At 36.1% G+C, this 23,301-nt stretch overlaps 1 protein-coding gene across 1 annotated transcript in view; it reads left to right on the forward strand.

The window, feature by feature from the left end:
* The first annotated feature begins 5,282 nt into the window (after positions 1 to 5,282).
* Positions 5,283 to 23,301, forward strand: part of LOC125659005 (neuroligin-4, X-linked-like) — a 73,447-nt gene continuing 55,428 nt past the window's right edge. The window contains exon 1 of the mRNA XM_048890490.2: positions 5,283 to 6,158. Within this exon, the coding sequence (XP_048746447.2) occupies positions 5,723 to 6,158 (436 nt within the window). The 5' untranslated portion in view covers positions 5,283 to 5,722. The remainder of the gene's footprint in view (positions 6,159 to 23,301) is intronic.

Raw genomic sequence — 23,301 nt, forward strand, 5'->3', positions numbered from 1 at the left:
TGTAAAGTAAAAGAAGACACCTACATATTATGAGCGTCTGTCTGTTTGCCCAGAAGCACTTTAAAAAAAAATTGTACCTCAATGTCTTGAACAAATTTTGACAAATTCGATGGTAGTTCACCATTAAAGAAAGATTTGGTTTAAAGATCAAAGGTCAAGGTTACGGCAGAACTTCCCACTAATTTAATTGAATTTAAAGCTTAAATATTTTGTACAAAGTTAACGTAGTTGATCTTGCAGTTGAACATGGAAATGTAGATCTGAAAAATATCACAATCATCCCTCTCTGTCATTAATAATGAATTATATGTCATTAGCACTAGTACACGTGATACTGGGATTAGGCTCTAGGGGGGACCCTTTCTGACTAACTAGTTACATGCAACTGCAAATCTTTAATCATTAAACGACACTGATCACATCCTGCTACAGTAGCATGCTCCTCCATTACGGTTCAGGTTTTTTCTGCCATTGAAATTTGATCCTTGTCGAGGAGATATTAGAAGAATGAATCAGAACACATTACTAGTGTAGTTAAAACTCTTGGTTACCCAGGACGAAAATTCAAAATAAATTTGATTTACAAGACTAAGGATACAAATTCAAAATTATTTTTAAATTGCAAGACTTGATTTGATTCAAATGACACAGTTCAGACCACATTATAGTACTCTTTTCAAACATGACCGGGGATACGTTCGCTATGGGTAAATTGTGGGTTGTTGTTCGAATTTCATAACAAATAAATAATTTAGAAGCTGTCATATAGAAAAGCGTAACCTATAGGCATTTATGCAACTAAACACTATAATGTTCTCCATAAACATTTTAAACTGAATGACATCGGCCGTTGGCTTATTTCTCATTTAGATCATGAAACAAGAGAAAGCAATGGTAGTTATCAGGCTGTCGACACTTTTGTCACATTGGCAACTCTAAAAAGCGATACAATCTTGACATGGCTTAATTTGCATTTCTTTAGGATTTGCATAATTTTGTGATAGCAGCATAACGGAAACGTACCACAACAATGATAATGTTGTGCGTAAAGGCAAAAATTTTAAATCCAAACAATTCAGAAATTCTACCCCATGAAACGGAAGGATTGGCCCATTATTCATGTACATGTTTATCACTCAAACACTAAGAAGACAGTTGTTCATGGTAAATTTTACAAGTTCGGCACTTCCGGATCCATATTCTTCTGATTCATATTCGAGAATATAATGAAGCTATGACGAACTTTTACGCATTGAGAATATAGGAAAGTTTTGCCACCAATTTACTGACTGGTCGCGTTAGCCCTGTGGTAAGGGTGCTAGCTTCGCAAACATGAAAATCCCAGCTTCTCAATATTGACGCCGCGTCAGACATAAATACGTTTAACATCGATAGCGACTGTTTCGGCTTTAGAAATGAAAGTGGCGGATCTTTGGGATTTAACCTTAACAGTAGCGCCACCTTCATGTTATTTTGTCTTCTTATCGTTTCAAACTTGGAAAAACTATTATTGCCCACTTGCTTGTGATATAGTTCGATTAAATCTATAACCAAAGAAAACGTATATGTTGCCAGCTTTTTAAAGACGTCAGACAGACATGGATGTATGTAACAGCATAAAAATCACATAGTTTCGTTATACGTCACAATAAAAAGTACATAAAAGCTTGTTAAAATTACAAAATTTTAATTTTAATCAACAGCTTCAAATAATTCCTACTTCATAGATATACATGTATATAAATTGATTGAGAGTATCAAGCAGGAAAATCACTGTATAACAGACAAACTAACAACTCAACTCTATAACAAACGGGATGATTTCAGTTTTTCCATCATCAAATTCCTATATTCATATAGCAATATTCCATTATCACCTGCAAATGTTGTGCATATATCTCAACTCATTCGATACGCAAAACCTTGTTCTGCGTATGATAAGTTTTTAAATCGAGACAGGCTACTGACAAACAAGTTGATGGTGCAGTTTCGTTTAGAGTCAGCATTTTGCAAATTCTATAGCCGCCATAACGATCTAGTTTACCAATACAACCTATCATTGGGTCAAATGCTGTGCTAAATTGCACTTTCTCAAATGGCCTTATTGGGACACCATAATTAGAGAAGGTGTAGTGTCGGACATTTGGTGTATACCAAGCAATGTAATGTGACGTGTTTAAAAGCATGACTAACATGGAAGACATTTTCTGCAAAATCTTCAAGTAGTTGCATTTTGAATTTGTAACTGTCGCTCTTAACATAGTTAATATCTGGTTTTCTGAGATACCTTGAACTTTGATAAATGACCTATACTAAGCCTAGTCCAAAAGATAAGGTTCAATGAATCATTTTCTAACATTAATTGATATCGAATTCCAATGAACGGTTGAAAAGACATGAATTCAAACGGATGGACAAAGCGGCAACTGTTATGGGCTCCTGGATAGTTTTACGAAAACGTATTGGAAATATTAAGTAAACATTATTTGTGACCTATTAGTGATATCAAAACGATGCATTCAGAAAGTAAATTGGTACATTATATGCTGTTTTACGTCCATTCGATAATTCTTCACTCTTGTAGAGTTGCTTACGGTGAAGTGCCACAAAGTTTGACCCAAGCATGACACTTACAGTATCGTGTCAACGCCTATCGTAACATGGGACTTTCCACTTTGAAGTCACATCCAAAATATTACTTAGTATAGCACTGTACGTCTGAGCCATTATATTCTTTTTCGTTGTTCAATTTTTAATAAGACACTTAATCAAACCTTGCGTGCGACTTCAGCTCTTTGGACAACGGTTAATCACGGAGGAGATTCTTCAGAAAAACTCATTTTCTCTTAACGAGTCCATATGATGTCCAAATTTTTGGAAAAACCCAATATGTTGCAGGTGAATCAATCATTAAGCAAATGTTACTGATCAAGGTTATTCAACATGATACAATATAGCTAAACCACTTGTCTTCATTAAATTTCTTGAAAATATTTTTTTTTAAAATCTCATATAATATGCAAGGTGAAGATAACGAACAGTGATCAATCTCATAACTCCTACAAGCAATACAAAATAGATAGTTGGGCAAACACGGACCCCTGGACACACCAGAGGTGGGATCAGGTGCCTAGGAAGAGTAAGCATCCATCTTCAAACTGATGCCAAAAATAATGACCTACATGTAGGTATCAACTATGCTTTATTTTCCGCATACAAACTTTTAAACGTCAGACATGGCATATTTCACTAGCCAAGGGTTTACGGTCCGATCCGTTTCGTTGTAGACAAGGGGAGCGGATCGCAAACCCTTGGCTAGCGATGATGCGGACATGGATGCAAAATCCAATGTATGACAGTAATTATATACGACGTTTGATCAATTTCAATTACGTTTTGTCCCCTTTTAACTCACCTGAGTTAACTAAAATGCCTACGTTGTCTGTCGGTGTCGTCGTCGTCATCGTTGTAAACATTTCACAATTTCATCTTCTTCTCCAGAAGCATTCAACCAGATGGTGCAGATCAAATCAATGCCCCAGGGGTGGGTTTTTGTTTTGGATCATAACATACATTCAAATTAGATATTCTTAGATATTTTATTGAAAGTAGACATTAACGGCAAACTGACAACTCAAGTGTATAACAAACGGGGTGATTTCAGCTTCTCCATCGTCAACTTCCCATGTTTATGTAGCAATATTCCATTATCACCTGCATATGGTGTTTATATCTCTCAACTGATTTGATACGCAGGAGCTTGTTCTGCGGTTTTTAAATCGAGGCATGCTACTGACAAACAACTTGATGGTACAGGGGTTTCAACATTCTCGATTGAAGTCAGCATTTCGCAAATTCTTTGGTCGTTATAATGATCTAGTTCGTCAATACAACCTTTCATTGGGTCAAATGCTGTCTGACGTATTTCTTACCGATTGTTAGGCCGTTCTTGGCACACTGATTTTGACTACGGATAACTCCGTTTACCTGATCAGGATATAAGGCTCACGGCGGGTGTGACCGGTCGACAGGGGATGATTACTCCTCCTAGGCACCTGATCCCACCTCTGGCGTGGCCAGGGGTCCGTGTTTGCCCAACTATCTATATTGTTACATTGTATTGCTTATAGGAGGACTACGGATACCTCCGTTTACCTGATCAGGATATAGGACTTACGGCGGATGTGACTGGTCGACAGGGGATGATTACTCCTCCTAGGCACCTGATCCCACCTCTGGCGTGGCCAGGGGTCCGTGTTTGCCCAACTATCTATATTGTATTGCTTATAGGAGTTATGAGATTGATCACTGTTCGTTATCTTCACTTTTCATGTCATAAAAAACGTCAACCAAAAAGATACTTTAATATAAGTTTAATGTATAACAGTCTAATATCCACACAGAATATGATTTTGGTTGGAGGTGCTCATGATATGGCTGTGGATTGTGAAGAAATATATGGACTTGGTATCAGAGAAGTTTTCCCATATGAAGGCTCCATACCAAACACATTAAAAGAGGGGGGTACATGTATGTGTGAAATGAAAAAAGATATCCATAAATATTTAATTATATTGATGATTTGATCAACAATAAAAAATGTAGACAAAGATTCATAATTTATATATGCAAATGTTAGCACGATAATTTTCATTGTTTATTGTAACCCTCTATAGGGCCATATTGCAACTTGCACTTTCAACAAACATTAAACGTTACGTACGATAAAGGATTGCGGACAAACATCCAGACAGACCAAAAACTATATGCCCCCAATCCTTGATCTCAGGGGGAATAAAAATGAGTAATTCTTAACCAACAAAAATTTACTTTTTGCAGAAAAGTGAGAAAGAAAAAAACACTGCATCAACAATCGATCGTAGAAAGTGTCAAATCCGTTAGTTTTATTTCCGTCCACTTTCTATTTTACGATCTCGTTGGCTGTTCAAGTTTAACATAAAAATATTCACATTCTTGTTTCCATCTCCATAAAATCTCCTTCAACAAAACAGTTCAGACTTCACAGTAATGGTAGCGGCCCCTCAAACGTGCTATTGAACTCGTGAAAATGAAACACGGTCCTATCCTAAGAAATCAACGGTTCAAACGATTACATTTCTATGAACGTATAGAGATATGAAATATTTATGTAGTGTTGTAGAAAGTAGGGGATTGCTTTTAGTTGAGTTATCAACTCGTCCACGCTTGATATCCTATTTCAGAAACAATTACTCTAGAAAAAAAGAATAAAACGATCGAATGCTTTGGAAAAGAGTCAGTGCTAGTTTTCACTGCACAGTTTGAACGTAACACTGTTTGCTACAGGTTTGTCACCGATGTTGTTCATTGTCTTCGCTTGCTCATGCGACACACCGAATTCCAATTAAGGAGACCGATCGGAAAATATGTTTTGATTAATATAGACTAAAAGCTCAATACAAGCCCGGTGAGATATACAGGGAGATGGCTCCGATATTGATCCTTCCTGGCTACCTGTCGCGGTGGCTTTTGAACGTGTGCACCATTTTCAGTTGAATAACTGATTTCTTCGGTTGATCATTAGAAATTTTTACATCGCATTCAGTCACTGACTTTTCATTTGCTCACTTATTGTTTCAATTCATTGCGAATTATTGGATTATAGTCGACATATATCCTACGGTGATTGGCATTGGAACCCGGAACAGTTGTTTTCTCTCTGTCATACATCACTTATTTTGATATGAAGGGCGAACAGGGCAAGATATGTGTATATGTGGTTACATTTTTTACAATGGTGACATGTTCCATATGTAACACAAAGATAGTGCGAGACATAGGAAACCTGTATTCTTATAGAAATGGGAATTTAAAGGGATTTTTGATCATGTTCCCGAACACAAGATTGCATCCCGTGGACAGAATCCTGGGCCTTACCTTTGCTGTACCTCGAAGACCTTTCGGTGGAACTGACAAATTTCTCAATAGAACGAACGATGTACAGAAATATATCACGGGGTCGCCATTATGTTACCAAAGAGATGGTAATCTCATCTATAAAGTGAAGGATATGTGTTGGAAGAAGGCTACTAGTCTTAACAGACGAAGACTTCTACAGAAAAACCAGATGTCCGAGTCGTGCCTTGCTCTCTCCATAGTCGTTCCGACGAAGAGAAAAGGTAAGCGTATGAATACATCCAGTCACCATGTGTATACAGCTTGCACTATATCCTTCGAAAACCCGCACTAAGTATTCACATATGTATAAAATGTTTGTAAGAAAAAAGTCCTACATTTGAAATACAGACGATTGATCGCTGTTAAACATCATATCGAGGAAATTACAAACGTATTGAAACGTCACAGGCGCTGCATGATGGTACTTATTTGACCCCCGACTATCCCGGTGAGAGGTCTTTATAGGGCCTCGTTTTACCGCCTCACCAGCAAGAGGACCCGTTACATTTTTATATCGTTCTTAAAACGACAGAGAATCTTAAAGGGTAAAGGTAATAATAGATTTGAAATATTTCCCAAAATTCTGAAAGTATAAAACAGTATGCTGCAGAAAAAAGAATGGGTGGGTACTTCTAATCAGCAAACATTTCAATTCTTCTGCTCAACAGAACAGTTACACTGACGTATGTACAGAGATACATTTAATTGATATGTGTTAGATTCTGTAATTACATGTACATGTATTTTAAATTCGTCAAACTAATATTTCTATTATGTCTTAGACATTTCTGTCAAATTCTTTTTCTTCCCGTGTTTCTTCATTTAGCAAATAAAGTGATATCAAAATCCCCTCAAATGCATGGTTTTAGTGTAAACATGTCAATTATTTATACGATGTGAATGAAACATGTTTTTTACCTGCGGAAGAATTGTAAACCTTACACGTGTGTTTGAAGTTCCATCATCTACATTCCTTTTATCCAGAATTAAGTACCTGTTGTCTCCTATAGGGTTCACTGATTGCATAGTGTTTAACATCCCTCTCGGGAATTTTTCACTCATATGGAGATGTGCTGTTACCTTCATGGCTCGTTGGGTGTTCTCGATTGAAATTGTAATAAACAATAAGTTTTAAATACTTCTATAAAATATTTACTTTGTCAACAAGACTGAAAGGCTATTTGATATTAAAGTGCGTTCGAATCACCCCAAAAATATTTAAACATATTTAACCTTTCAAATCTTTGAGCGACACGGGAGAGACGGACGTCAGAGCGTGTTATTAATTTCGATTAAACCTAATCTAACGTCACGGCGATGCAATTACATTACGGTATACAAATGACCCGTGCATCACCTCATATCTAAATGGTCTGCAGGTTAACGGGGTTTATAGATAACGAAAATCACAGTCCTATCGTTATCTTGTAAATGCGACACTGCGCTTTAAATCAGCGAATGAAACAATCAACTTGATTGATAAAAGATTTCCATTCCATATTCATCTCATATTGACATAGTCGATATACATCGCACTCAAATCAATTTTCATGCAGGTTTTCCGAACCTTTCAGCGGGTGGGTCATTAGTGTGCGCTTGGCCTCAACCTATCAAAAGAACGGTCATTATCGTTAGAAGACCCAATAAGAGAAACATAAAGTACTTCATCTACATCACGTTTAAGGACAATGGTCTTATATTTAGCTTCATTTTCCCAATCAGTGTGTTTGTTTACAATTAACGTGGTCTGTCGACACATCGTGCAGATCGATGGCTGAAACAGGGATTTACATGCACCTTCGTGGTAATTCGCGGAGCGATAAAAGCCTCCGATGGTAAAAGATGCACACGTCAAAGCGACGTGTTTGTGTGCCATTAATGCTTACACCCTTACACTTCCAATTTGCTTGGGTGAGTGGTAATTTAAAATATAGTGCAACACGCCATTTGCAGAGAGTACTTCAGCTGTCCTCGGGGGTCAAATGAAATGTGTTTTATGATTCGGACACACACACATTTCATCATTTTTTGGTTCGATAACAACGGGACGGTGTAATGTATACCTCTCGTTCATTAAATGATTTAATATACTTTATTTCGGATCAGACTTGCATGAAAACAGGTTTAGAATTTCTCGATATTCTGAATTGCAAAGGCAGTTGTATCAACTGTCCCCAACAACAAAACCGAGAATTTGATTTTAGGATTTAGAAAACTGACATGTGGGTAAAGTGTATTGGAGAAGGGTTGATCTGAAGGGGATCACTACTCATTATGATTCTTCAGTGAGGAATTTATTGGTCTGACTGTTTCCAATATATTCATTTGTATGAAACATCACAAAGATAATGGGTAATTACTGTACGCTCTTACCGATATGATTCTCACACTCACGCACGCTCACACATATATATATATGGTTCCACAGGTTGTGAGTTCAACGCCGGGTAGGGGCGGAAGTGGGTATCCAAATAAAGTGAAATTTTCTGTACTTTATATTAAATATTTCTTCACTTAGGGCAGTTATGTTCATTTAAGAGTTCATTGCTAGCTCCGTGCTTTATATAATACATTTCAAATGCAAGTGTATCATGTATGATCCTCTAAAATGTACGTTAAATAACCTTGGCCCATTTCCATTCTCAATGACAGTGTAGCGTGCGACAGCGTGGCGAGAATTTCATCGTCATCGAAAGCTTGCTTAGATGGTCGAGAGGTCTAGCGCGCTGGTTACATGCTGCTAGAGAACTCTAAACACTTTCTAGAAATATTTCGACCGTGTTACCGGTCTTCTTCAATCGTGTTTATCTCTCATAGCAACGTAACGCAAGACTACATACACAAAAGTACTATGACCTATATGGTCTGTGGTCGTAGTACTTTTGTGTAGGTAGTCTTGCGTTACGTTGCTAAGACAGATACACACGACTGAAGAAGACAAGTATCACGGTCGAAATATTTCGAGAAAGTGTTTGGAGTATTGTTTTAATTGTACTCCAAAAAAAGAGACTTTTATATATAGTTTTCACATCTAATTTTGTTACACAACATGCATGCATTGGTTGGATGTTGAATTCAAACCTTAAAACTAGTGTAAAATAATATTATTTAACGAACGGGATAAAAATTACCCCTTTATCAACTTCTTTTTTTTTTCTTTTCTTTTTTTTTTTACATACTTTTGTAATTTATGTAGTTCCCATTTTAATAGATAAATTTTTAAAATTTAATAAAACACGGAACTCTTTGTTGCAATGTTTGAGAAGAGAGCGTTAAAGGTAATTTAATTTGTGTCGAAATTTAACGTTTAAAACGCAGATTGTTTACAATTATAAACAATTTTTATTAATATCATAATCTGATTGTATGCTGACAGTTATGGCGAGTAAAACGTTGCACTATTATACTAATCTTGTTATTCATATTCGAAAACTTGTAATTTATATTCTAAAGCATATCATTCATATTCGAAAAGTTGTTATTCATATTCGATAATTTTACACGCCATAGACAGTGTGAGAAATGAAACTGTGTAAAGTCTGCGAATTCATCTTCTTTCCTTCAATCTCTGTCATTTTCCTGGCTTTATGTCTATATAATAATGAAACACCCAACCGTACTAATGTTTCAAACAGTTTGATCTTAGTGTCATGACCACTGTTCCTAGTTCTCTATGTTAAATGTCAATTGAAGAAAACCCTTTTCGCCTTATTCAATGTATACCCTATTATAGCTCCGCCTTACCTCTGGGTCCCCTGAATTGAACAAACTTTATTTTGCACTACCGGGAGACCCTTGGATATTGATACGACGAAATTATGGACCTGCTGAAGATGGGTCATGATTTGAACATACTTCAATCTGCACTACCTCGCGATGTTCGCATATTTAATATGAGTATCCATGGCCTTGCTATTATTAAGAAGATTGTTCTTATATGTTCCCATGTAAAACTGTTATACCCAAATGTGGTCTCACTCTATCCCCAGTTACCACAATGTAAACAAATTTTAATCTGCACTACCTGGGGATTCTTGCATATTAATGTAATTAATCATGGCTATGTTGTTCTTGAGAAGATTTTTAAAGATTTACCCTATTTATCCCCTTTTAAAACTTTGATCCCCTATTGTAGCGCCACCCTACCCCAAGGGGCTATGATTTGAACATATTGAATCTACACTGTCAGGAAGCATTCATACATGTGCACAACTTTGGTTCTGAAGAACAAGAGTTTTAAATGACTCCACCCTATTTTGTCTTTTCTTGATTAACTCCCCTTTGCGTGGAGCATGACCCGTCATTTGAACAAACTCGAACTCCCTTCACCAAAAGACGATTGAAATTGGCCCAGTGGTTCTTGAGAAGGACTTTTGTAAGATGTCATAAAACGTTTATTAATAATTGATTATCTCCACTGCAAAAAGAAGGTGACACTTCGTTTGAATAAACTTGAATCCTCTTTACCCAAGCATGCTTTGTGGCAAGTTTGACTGAAATTAGCCGTGTGGTTCTGGAGAGGAAGTCGAAAATATTAAAAGTTTACGGATGGACTGACGTCGGACAAAAAGTGAGCAGAAACTAGAAAATGTAATTTAATTCTACGTCATGTGGTGTATCCGGTCGACAGGGGATTCTCACCCCTAGGCACCTGATCCCACCTCTAGTATGCCAATGGGTCCGCGTTTGCCCTACGCTGAATTTTGTAGTCTTTATAGGAGTGATGGGATTGAGCACTGTTCATTATTTTCGCCTTTTCACTTGGCTGAATATGAAGAGATACAATATCGGTTTTGTGTTGTTTATAGTTTACAGATGTTTTAAGTCTTAATGCAGGTACATGTACATGTAAATGTTGTGTCATTATTTTGTTAACATGTCTCCTGGAGAAGTGAACCTAATCTGAACTTTTCACCAGCTTACATCAGTGCAAAAGATTAAACCGAAAAGGGGTTTTCAATCAGAAGTTATTGAAATGTCTGACAATTGTAAACATGCCTTTCCCTAAAGTCATCTTTTGTATGTTTGAAACTGTAAAATAAAAAAATCCCTTGTGAACGACATGAATGAAACAATTACATAGGAATACTTTGATTGTCATAGTTTCATATGAATTAATAATGTAAAAGTTCTTTCGTAGAGACAGGCAGGTGGTCAAATATTCCTTTGAATCAAAGATGTTGTACACTTTGTAATTCAGATCAAATTGCAGACGAGAATGCAAATCAATGTGTGTCATAAGAAAACGATACTTAAACACGTGCGACTGGTACTGAGTGGAATTTCAGAGTGAAGATTTTCGAGTTTTAAACCTTAGTAATGACTAAATGATGATTCTTATTGAAGTTCAGACTTAAAATTCATTACGAGTGTTGTGGTTAAATACAAAAAATGCGTAGTTCCCTGTGTAAGGGATTGTCTGGTGCAATCCTTATAAATATTCTACTACCGTGTGCAGTTCCAATATTGTCAATTAAACATTTTACATGTTCATTAAGTATCAACCTTGACTGTTTATTCAGTATCTACCCTGACTATTCAAAAGTTTACCTGATTAACCAATCCGAGTATGACTAGACTATCCATTTAGTATCAAAACTGACTGCTTATTCGACATTTTACATGACTGTCCATTTATCAGCCACTGATCCTCCATTCGATATTTCATCTGACTGTCCATTTAGTATAAGAACTATCTGTCCAGTCACTATCTGATCGGATTGTCCATTCAGTTACTAATCTGACCAGTTTATTGTCCATCCAGAATAAAACCCGATTGTCCATCTGAATCCTGCATCACTGTCTATTTAGAATCTAAATTGACTGTTTATTTAGTATATGTCCTGACTGCTCATTCAACAATTGCTCTGACTGTGCATTCAGTATCTGACCCGAGTGTCTATTTACTATAATAACCTTCCTGTCCGTTTAATACCTTACATGAATATGTACCTAAATGTTCATTTGATTTCCGAATTGACTGTCCATTGTCTATTTAAATCTCTGCCCGTCCTTTCTTCTGTCAGCACTTTCTATGACACTCGGAAACTCAAAAATTCCTTGGGAAGATGTTCATAAACTTTATACCGGTACATTTAAGAAATGAACATACTTTTGAGCTGTTCATGGTCAGTATGAACGGATTTGGATTTGAGGCAAATTCTGTGAATCGCGCTAGCGATTCACAGAGAATTTGCCTCTAATCCAAATCCGTTCATATTGACCATGAACAGCTCAAAAGTGGTGTTCATTTCTTATATTTATATTCATTTACTAAAACACCGTTTGTTTACATTGCTTCTATTTTGTTGCATAAAACGAACTCCTAGCCTCTGTCACAGTAGTTATTGTGACGTACGTCAACACATAGACATGACGTCACATTTCGTCTCACCATGCCTTTTATCAACATTGCAAGGTGCACTGTATTTTGGAGGTAGGAGACCGCAAGATTGGGATGATAATCCACGTAAGTTTACAATCTTAATCCAAAGGTGTGACTTGAGAGATCTTTGTAACAGATGTTCTATTTTTTTCAAACCATTACGCTCTCTCAGTCGCGTGCTTTAAGCTAGTTCATAATCCGTTCATAGTCAATGTGAATGGATTGTGTTGCGCGCTGAAATTGGTTGGTTCATAGAGGAAAATGTGATTTGCAATATAAATATAATACTCTGATTAGACATAGGAAGACACTTTTTGATTTTCACAATTCATATGCTTTGTTAAGGGACTTAGAATTTTATAATATTAAAAAGATAATAACATTTTCTATGGCACGCAATAACGCTAGATTATTGGAATTTTATGGAATTTAAAGGTACATGTACATGTAATGCACGGATTAGAAAGAGGAAAAACCCTTTCGATTTTCAGTTAACAGTAATGTAATGTAATGTACAGGTTTGTTCTTACAGAGTTATAGGACTTAGATTTTTTGAATACTAGTATTAATTGCATGACGGGACTTTTTCTTTGAGCCCAGAAAAAATGTAAGGGAGGATGTAGAAATCAATCATGCCTATTGAAATATCTGATCAGATACATACAAACGTGGTTTCGGTGGCAGATCACCTGATGGATAATATTCATTACGAGGCCCTTTCTGACTTGTCAATTTTCTAGTTTCTTAGTTGTTTGTTTTAAAATTCATAATTTCCTTTCCTTCTTTGTTTTTGTGTTTCCTGAATATTCAACAGAGGCGACCAGTATATCTGATATACTAGTTTTGGTTATTAAAATATCATTTCCATATTACGATGCTGGTATTTTGTGTTTTTCCTTTTAAATGTATTACATTCTACACTTTCTTCAAAGGCATTACATTTGAAAGTTTAAAGTTGATGCATGATTTTCGTTTGTTGTAATGTTTCATGTAAGCACATGTACATGACTTAACTTCAACGACAAATTGGTTTCTCGCATTTTCCGTAAATCACGCTTGGTTACATGTACATGTTGGCTTATATAATGTACATGTACATCGTTGATGCATTTAGTAAAATGCCAATGACTTTTAATAGAGCCTGGATGGTTGTTAAATTTCTCAATAGAGAGGTGGGGTTTTTTTTTTACACATAAGGTGTGGGTGGATCTCCGATGACTTTTATTCAATTTGCAGTGAGGAATAATATTGTTTTCCTGACATTTGTTTGTTTTGATGACGATCGGGAAAGGATCACTCCCACAGTTCCACACAATTATCGACCTCGCACGTGTTTGTAAATACATACCGCGAGTGATTAACGAACGATTCTTGAAACTACTATATTCAAATAGTTTGAGAACAAAGTGAAGTACAATGTACCACCGACCACATGTTTCGAGTTTAATCTTTTATACGAGATGCCTTTGTAAGAAAGGATATGTTACCACATTCTTCGACTTGGTATATCATCTATGAAAGCGTCTAGACTAATAAATATAAGAGCCCATCTTTAAGTGAAATAAAAAGAAAGTAAAATTCGTGATTCGTTGTCTTTCTTTTTATTTTATTTTTTAATTATTTTTCAACAAACATTTTGTAAATAGTTCATGGTATATCTTCATAATATACAGTCATGTAATATAGAATTACAAAAGTGTTTATTTCTTTGAGAGAGAGAGAGAGAGAGAGAGAGAGAGAGAGAGAGAGAGAGCTATGAAAAAAATTGATTCTTTGTCTTTCAATACGCAAGGCAATACTGCTCTTCTGGATCGCTAGTTTAACAAGGCACATCCGATACAGATTAAACATAATTCTATATTTTTAATTTCCATAGCTAACAAATTGAATATACAATGTGCATTGTATTAAACAAGTAGAAGTCAAAATGCAAGAACGTTAATGTCTATTCCGTCAATTTAAACTCTCACGAAACCTGGAAATGGTGAACATTTGAGCAACTTTTCTGTTTAATATGCTATGAAAAAATTCAAAAATCATATACATGTAAATGGGTTCTAGTGATGGTATACTATATGTATCGTCGATCGCGATTAAATGTAATAAGAAGAGGAGGACAGTTATTATACAAACAACCCTTAAAATGATATTTCAAACCGAAGATTTCCCGTTATATCGTTTGCAAAGAAACATTATAAATGCAGATGGGAGCTTGGATTAACGAATTGCGACGTGTCAATTCAAATTTGGTCCAAATAAAGTACAGTAAAACTATATCTAATTCACATGTTTTTGTTTCATATCATACTTAATTTGCATGGTACATTTACCTGTTGCATCCATGTGCATTCTCTGGGGAAGCTGCCCAAGCTATATACACTTTTATAAACTTCTTTTTACGAGAGCTCCAGTAACGTGGTATTTACAATCTTGCATAATGTCGCGGAACATTCTAACCATATAGAATGTCTCGGGAACTTATATGCACATGTACGTTTATTTCGATATGACAAAGCTATTGCTAAAATAGGTAGTGCTGGTTGCTTGCCTATGCTCGGCACTGTGATACGGGGCTTCGGATTTTGCAGCTTCAACCGAAGAACCGTCCCCATTCAGTCGCCTCTTACGACAAACGAGGGGTAATGAGGACCTATTCTAACCCGGCTCCTCACAGGTAAAAGATATATGGTGGAAATGCATGTTTAAAATCTGACCAAATAGAATTGTTAGCAATGGAACTAAAACTATGGATTACATTTGCACGTGTTCGTGGTGAGCTAGAGTGTTGACATCCATTAGAACCGCTACACTGTAAAATACTGTATATTTTCAATCAACGGGCCAAAGACGGTCGATGTTACCAAGTGGAGTATTTCTTTGATTATAATTATTTATTCACGTAACGTAGCACCTGTAATTGGCGGTGATTTGCCAAAGTTGTCATTATTCTTCTTACGATTTATATCGACGGCTATGGAAGGACTGTGCTCAGATTTGATTATCAAGTTCTGAACTACTTTTCCTCGGAATTATTTAATAGGAGAACCGAAAGCTTACTTAATTTTACGTGGCCTAAATAATGACGCCTAATTCTTTTTTATATAGGTTATACGATTTTAATCATAATAACTAACAAGAAATCCATGAGCCTAAACGGTTACCTGAGTAACATTAAACAACTCTTCAATGGAGTGTTCAACCAAACAATATGCTAATTAAAATTATTTTAAAATTTTAAAAATCAAAGTACTCATGAGCAGCGCTAGGTTGAATGGTAATGATGCTATATAGAAACATGATTTTCGATAATTTGCTGTAATTACCAAGCAATGGAGAGAATAAAACACTTTTCTAAACAATTTATAAATGCATGAATATATGAAGGGGTTTCCTTTTGAAATGAGATTGTGTATGAAATATAAGAATGAAAGTAAGGTGAAGATGAACAGTGATCAATCTCATAATTCCTATAAAGAATACACGGACCCTTGTAGATATCGGAGGTGGAATTCAAGGGAAAGGCAACCCCCAAAACATTTACTTGATAAATGATAGGGTTAATTATATGATAAAAATTTGTCATACTATTCTGTTGATATACGTCCCAGATAGGTTTCAGTACTAATTTGAAAACTTTAAAAATTGAAATTCCCGCTATCTACAGAGTATGTGAAAACTCTTTTGTACTAAGGCCACAAAAATCAATAATTTTGACGTCACATTGTCTGTTCCGGTTTTGATGAGATTCAAAGATCTTCAAAGATGTGCTTGTGGTAGATTTTACGAATGAATATGATTGATTGATTGGTGTTTTCCGCCACACTCAACAATTTTTCAGTTATTTGGTGGCGCCCAGTTTTTATTGGTGGAAGAGAGAACCCAGATACAATGTACCTGGGAAGAGACCACCAACCTTCCAAAAGTAAACTGGGAAACTTTCTCACTTACCGGCGCGAGTGAGATTTCGAACCCACGCCGACCAGAGGTGAGAGGCCGTGTGATATTGAGCTCAATGCTCAAACCACTCAGCCACGGAGGCCCATTACGAATGAATAAGTTGATACCTTCCTGTCAAGCAGTCAATTACACTAATCCGAAGGGGCGATATGAAAAAAGGTGGGGGGGGGGGGGGGTTCTCGTAATTCCTGACCCGACCAAAAGAAAAGACTACGTAAACTGTGGATCTATCATTTGCGTAATGACAAATTGAGGTTTGAGATATTTGTATGAAGATATGTGTACCGTCTGCCTGGTCTGCGACTCGACTTTACCTCTTCTTTTCTTAATTTCTTTTTGCGAAAGAATGGGCTCAGATTTATACAGTTCCAAACTTAACTGTTCGTGACTTGTCATGTTTACAGTGCTGCTGATGAAATAAACCGAAACCGACGGTGTGACGTCATAAATTAAACTTCAATGGCCGCTCGTTCTCTTAGTGGCGGGTAATTTAAGATATGTGATAAAATAATATTGATTTAATCCTTAAGCAAGGGTTTTTGTTGTTAAAGATTGCCATTTACGATATCAGTAATACTATATTTATAAAAGCAATAATGTGGTTAGGGTTGCCCTTGCCTTTAAGTGCCTAGGAGGAGTAAGCATCCCCTGTTGACTAGCCACACTCACTGTGCACCCTATATCTTGATCAAGTAAATAGAGTAATACGTAGTAGAATTCAGTTATAACGATGTAATTTACCAATGCAACCTCTCATTGGGTCAAATGCAGCATGAAGTGTTTCATACTGGTCCGTTTTTGCCCAACTCTATTTTGTTTTTCTTATAGGAGTAATGAGATTAATCTCTGTTCGTTATCTTCCTTTCACCGTTCTTTACACCTGATTTTGACTAGGGATTACTCAAGATTACTCAAAATATAGGGCTCACGGCGGGTATGACCGGTCCACAGGGGGTGATTACGTTTCTTAGGCACCTGACCCCACCTCTGGTGTGTACAGGGGTTCATTTTTGTCCAAGTCTTAATTTTGTATTCTCTACCAAATTTATGAACTTGATCATTGTTCGCTATCTTTACATTTTCATCTAATGTATCAACATTAAGGAATATTTATAATTCTATGTTAGAAATCTCGTAAGGTAGCCCGGTCAAATATAGGTAGATATATAGTAACAAATTAACTTACTGTTTAATCCACCGATCGACAGGGGATACTTACTCCTCCTAGTTACCTGATCCCACCTCTGGTGTGTCCAGGGGTCCGTGTTTACCCAACTCTCTATTTTGTATTGCTTATAGGAGTTATTAGATTGATGTTCGTTATCTTCGCCTTTCATCCATGATGCTACCTGGTATTTGTCCGTTAGCCCTGAAACTTCAAATGAAAGGTAACATGTGGATTAAATGTATATTAAAAATAGGTAAAATATATCGAACTACATGTCTAAAATTGAAATACAATCCACACGAAGGATTTCTTAGACTGAAGGATGGCCCCCTGCTGTCAATTCTATTCAAACGTACCTTGAAACTGATATTAAAAAGATGCTAGAGTTCCTCATTAACAATATCTATGTAGTTTTTGATGATCAGATCTTCCAACAGTGTGTTAGAATGACCATGGGATCAAATTGTGCCCCTTTCATTAGCTAACTTATTTTGGTATTCTTATGAAGTGTAATTTTTTTCAAAGGCTTCTTCATAAGGAGAAAATATATTGTGGCTTTCTTTCAAATAGAATGGTCGGGTGTTTTCTTGTTTTAAGTTTCGTCTCACTCCGATTGAGACGTCACCAGCTGTATTGTGAATTACCACAAATTTAAAACCATGCTTAGCGCCCAGGGCTGCATCGGTGAGGGTTCCTTAACGTGCCAACGTCTGCCGTGACACGGAACCTCCGTTTTTAAGATTATATCCTTTTAAGACCCATGATTCCCACTTCTTAATGCCGAATGTTTAGGCAATACGGAACTTTCAGGATGTGCCGGAACGACCGATTATATTTGACGTTTATACACCACGGTCATGTGATAATAACTAATTGTAGGACAAAGTTGACATTGATACAAACGGTGTTTCGCTAGCAGACGGTCCGAAAAGAGCTACATGTATGCGCTGTGCTACGATGACGATCCAAGTCACTATTGGTGCTTAGTACCTGGGTGTAAATGAGATGGAAGGGAAAAGGCTCATTTAGACACGTATCATTGGACGCAAGGCGTGAAGATTTACCGATATCCTCAAGATACTCCCTAGATTTACTAACCTCGCCAACTCACGCAATTTAATCAAATGCATTTTCCTATAAAGTGGTTGTAGTGATTCCTTACTTTCAAAGATAACATTTAAATGCAGGAATTTGATAGCAATTGAAGTATCCCATGCTTGATTACTTAGTTGTTATTGTAATCCGGAAGTGGCATGCCCTACAAATTACGTTCAACGCGCGTTAAAAGTCAGAGTGGATCCGTATCTCCTAAAGTGACGTCTTATGTTTGACGCGGTCATGGCACGATCGGGGATCGAACTCACGACCTCCCAGTTACGAAGTGAACGCTCTACTACTGAGCTACCGTAACCGGTGCTTTCAAATAGATACATGTATTGGGTACATCAACAACGTTTTATCATAAACCATTACCCATTTTCATTTATATGTTGATTCGATATACCCCAATGAACTTAAGATAAAAAGCCGCAGAATCTTTCACATCTGTATCATTTTTGTATATTTTACTGAACATAGACGTTAACGATAAAATAATAATTCAACTTTGTGACTAATCTAATGACTAGAGCTTCTCCATCGTCAACTTTCCAAATTTATATAGCAATAGTCCATGTTCACCTGCATAGGGTGCTTATGTCTCCCAACTATTATGCGTGTGTTCAATTTTAAACTTACGCAGGCAAGAAATAAGTTTATGTTTTAAGAGTCTCATCAGTCTAGTATAATAATACTGTCATTAGGTGGAATGCTGGGTCTAACGTGTTTCATACCAATTGTCCAACTCTCTATTTTGTATTCCTTATAGGAGTTATGAGATTGATCACTGTTTGTTATCTTCACCTTTATAGGAGTTATGAGATTGATCACTGTTTGTTATCTTCACCTTTATAGGAGTTATGAGATTGATCACTGTTCGTTATCTTCACCTTTATAGGAGTTATGAGATTGATCACTGTTCGTTATCTTCACCTTTATAGGAGTTATGAGATTGATCACTGTTCGTTATCTTCACCTTTTCTCTTAATGTGTTTCCGTTTTAAAAGCACAGATCAAATATGTTTTTTAAAATGTCGGGCAGATTGGTTCAATATTGATTTTTATTGGGGCTTTCATTACATCAGAAATGTTGCACTTTTCATTGTATTAGGACAATAAAGTAAAACAAAATGTCCGGACTAAATTTTTCTGAAATATCGCTGACAGGACGTGAAAACGTAATAAATCAAGCATTCGAAATCTAAATACATGACCTAGAGTAAAAACAAAGATCTTGAATATTCATACGATCTGGAAACTAACAAAGAAACTGTGATCCTGGGTAACCAATGTTGCCCTTTACAAAGAAGCAGATAATTAATAAAAAAGGCTCCAATTTCTCACATGGTTAGGAGCCAATTTGATTATAGGGTGGTATTTTTGTCGTCACTAATTATATGTAAATAATCGTCCTTTAGTAGATAACACCTGACTAGCTATTATCATTATACACCATACGTTATTGAGAACCATAAAATTCAGGGTCAATAGAAACAGGAAAATACCAAAAGGAAACCAAATTAGGGTTAGATGATAAATTACTCCAACTAAGTATGGCCGTTTTTCATAGACATGTGTGTATAAAAAAAATCATGTATATAAATCTAATGAAATTTTGAAATCATTTAGTAATAACTTTTAAAGTGATGACTTAACAACGATGCTGATTGGATGAAAAATTCGTTTGATTTCTTAGTAAAAAAAAAAATTTCGTTCGGAGTTCATCGGCACTAAACACGCGGGGCTACTTTTCTCTGGAATGCGTCTTCCCCGTTCAGATTTTAGCGCTATTTATAGAACGGGAATTTCCACACAAGCATTATAAACCAAATACATTCGTTTAATTTTGTTTTTCATTGCTATAAAAAATAAACTCAACCAAAGATATGAATAATATACAAATTAATTTAAAGAAACAACATACATAGGCTTAATGATGACGTGGCAGAATGGTGAACTTGATGACGTAGACCACTGACTGGTAGAAGTAGACAGATTACACGAGTTCCCGGTATGTATCGTCTGCTTTACGAATTCGATAAAATGACGAAGCCAGCGGCGACTTTTGATCTGGGAGATATTAATGAAATTGAACTGCGTTATATGGGCCTCAGTCAACGAGTGCGTTTTTAGATGAAGAGGTGTTGAGGTTTTTACTTGCTATTGAAATGGAGCAGAGTTGCTTTCGACCGTTCGTACGAAACAACCAGTGTTCAACATCTCCTTCAATACAATGAAGCATAAATCCAGTCCCCACGTCTTCTCTTCCTTTACATAAAATACAGTTTGTATCCATTACACCTTTAATTTGGCGTATAATCCATTTAATTTTACACAGTAACTGTTCCTGAAGGCACAGCCATGCCATTTTGTTGTTTTCATTGTTACATTTAAGTATTCCTACGCCCCCTTTCGAAAACGTTAATTCAACTTGAAGCTTTTTAATGGGCGAAACTAATGTTTTTCTATTTTAAAAACTTAATTAAATGATAAGAAATAAAACTTATAATTCTTTGTTAATGCATGTATCAAACGAAAAATTGGACGGAAAACTTTTTCATCAATGCGCGTATGCTACGCGCATTGATGAAGTTTTCCGTACAATTTTCGTTTCATACATGCATCAAACAAAGAATTATAAGTTTCATTTCTTAAATCTAATCATGTTTTAAAAATCTATATATAAAAATAATATTTGATTGATGGGTAAGAATACAGCTTGACTGAAAGGTATAATCTTGAAAAGGTGAATATAACGAACAGGGATCATTCTCATAACTCTTTTAAGTAATGAAAGATTAAGAATTGGGCAAACACGGACCCCTGGATATACCAGAAGTGGATCAGGTGCGTAGGAGGAGTAAACATCCCCTGTCGACCGGACACACCCGCCGCGATCCCTATATCTTGATCAGGTAAACGGAGTTATCACATACGACCTTGTGAAAGCTTACATTTGCAAATTAGAGAATGACTTTATTTACATAAAATTTAGTTCTCAAAATATATTTGATCACGCCTATAATAGACAGGAAACTACATGCGGAGGTGAGAACACCAATATTTCTAAGTTAAAGGCATTCAACATATGTTAACGATAAATCAAACACAAAGAAGAATGTACAGAAAATTTTCGTTATAAAACTTGAGCTTTTTTTTAACAGAAGCCGTCAACTTTGGAGACCCGCTGATAGTTGGGTCACGTAACAAGTAAACATAAAACAGGGTTCATACCTTGTTTTGAAAATGCATGTCTCAAATACAATGCACATCTTTGGCACAGTTTTTGAAATGTTGGTTTGTTGCAATGTTTTGCCTGAATCGGATCGGGATAAATCTTTTTTACCATGCTCATGCCCCTTTAAATGACACTATTTATTTTAAACAGTATTTCATTATCCATAACATAATAAGGATTAGGCACCATACAGTACCTATATAAGCCTTGTCCTTAAATGATACTGTTGGAACCCCTGGGACATCAACGTATCTGTCAGTAGCTTGCCTCGATTAAATTTGATCATATGTAATATGATAAAAAGCAAACATGCTTTTACATGTAGTGTGCATTTTTTGGCAAGCTCTAAGCCTCCTACGATGGCAAAGACATACTGTCCTCCAACCCAGCCAATATATCTGTGAAGGTCATCAATTAACCTACTCATTTTAAACACCTTAAAGAAGCCCATTATGCATGTACATGTATTATGAGTGTGTGGGTTACATGCATGTTTCCTATATCTGTAGAACAAAGATTAAAATAGTTGAACACTAGTGTCATTTTTGTTGAAGTAATAATTTATTCTTAAATCGCACTATGTTATGAGATTGATCACTGTTCGTTATCATCACCTTTCATGTGGCAATATCCAACTCGTACAAATTGTACATAAAATCATTTGCAAAATATCCATTGTGTTGTAATTTTATTATTCTGTATTCGATTTCTGCAACCATTAAGGTAAAACCTTGTAGATCAAGGTTACATGTATAGCTATTCAGACAACACAACCGTGAACTACATACTCTAGATTTAATATTTCATGACAAACTTTAACGTATGACTACAATTAACATACACGAAAGGGGAGTCATATTTTCATTTCATCTACTGCATTTATTGTTTTAAAGTGATCAGTGAACAACACTTTGAACAATATATAACGGAGAAAAAAGCAAACCAGTGAGACGAAACCCCACGGCAATTAAAACATCTCACTGAATACCTCAGAGAAGTGTGGTCGAAGTAGATTTCCTTTGCTCATCCCTGGTGGGATAAATATTGATCCGTTAGCAGCTATAAACCAATTAGAAATTCTTTTGACTGAAATTTGAATGATTATCTTTCTCATGCTAGAAATCTTACTTAGGTTTCCCATATTCTTCCTCTGATTGGCTTTAACTTTGTTTCCATGCACTTCATAATAATGGCCTTGATTTACGTAGTTGTGTATGCAGCTCTGAATGGATCATATTGGTGGATCTTAGTCGATAGTAATGTATTTCATATACATTGACTTGCATTACTTGTATGTCAAAGTATATCGTAATTTTATAATCAGAATATAGCTGTTTTTCTATTGAAAGGGGTGGGTAAGTGGGTTTCCTTCCCACATTCTTTATCCCTCATTCCAATTTTTTTCTTCCCTCCCTTCCTTTCCCACCAGTATGTATTCAGAGGAGTTTTCAACACTGGGGAGTCGCTTTGTAAAGTCTCACCCCAAAACCACAGGCAATTGAATCGCTTGGGGTCGAA

This window comes from Ostrea edulis, chromosome 9, assembly GCF_947568905.1.
Source record: "Ostrea edulis chromosome 9, xbOstEdul1.1, whole genome shotgun sequence".
Lineage (NCBI taxonomy): Eukaryota > Metazoa > Mollusca > Bivalvia > Ostreida > Ostreidae > Ostrea > Ostrea edulis.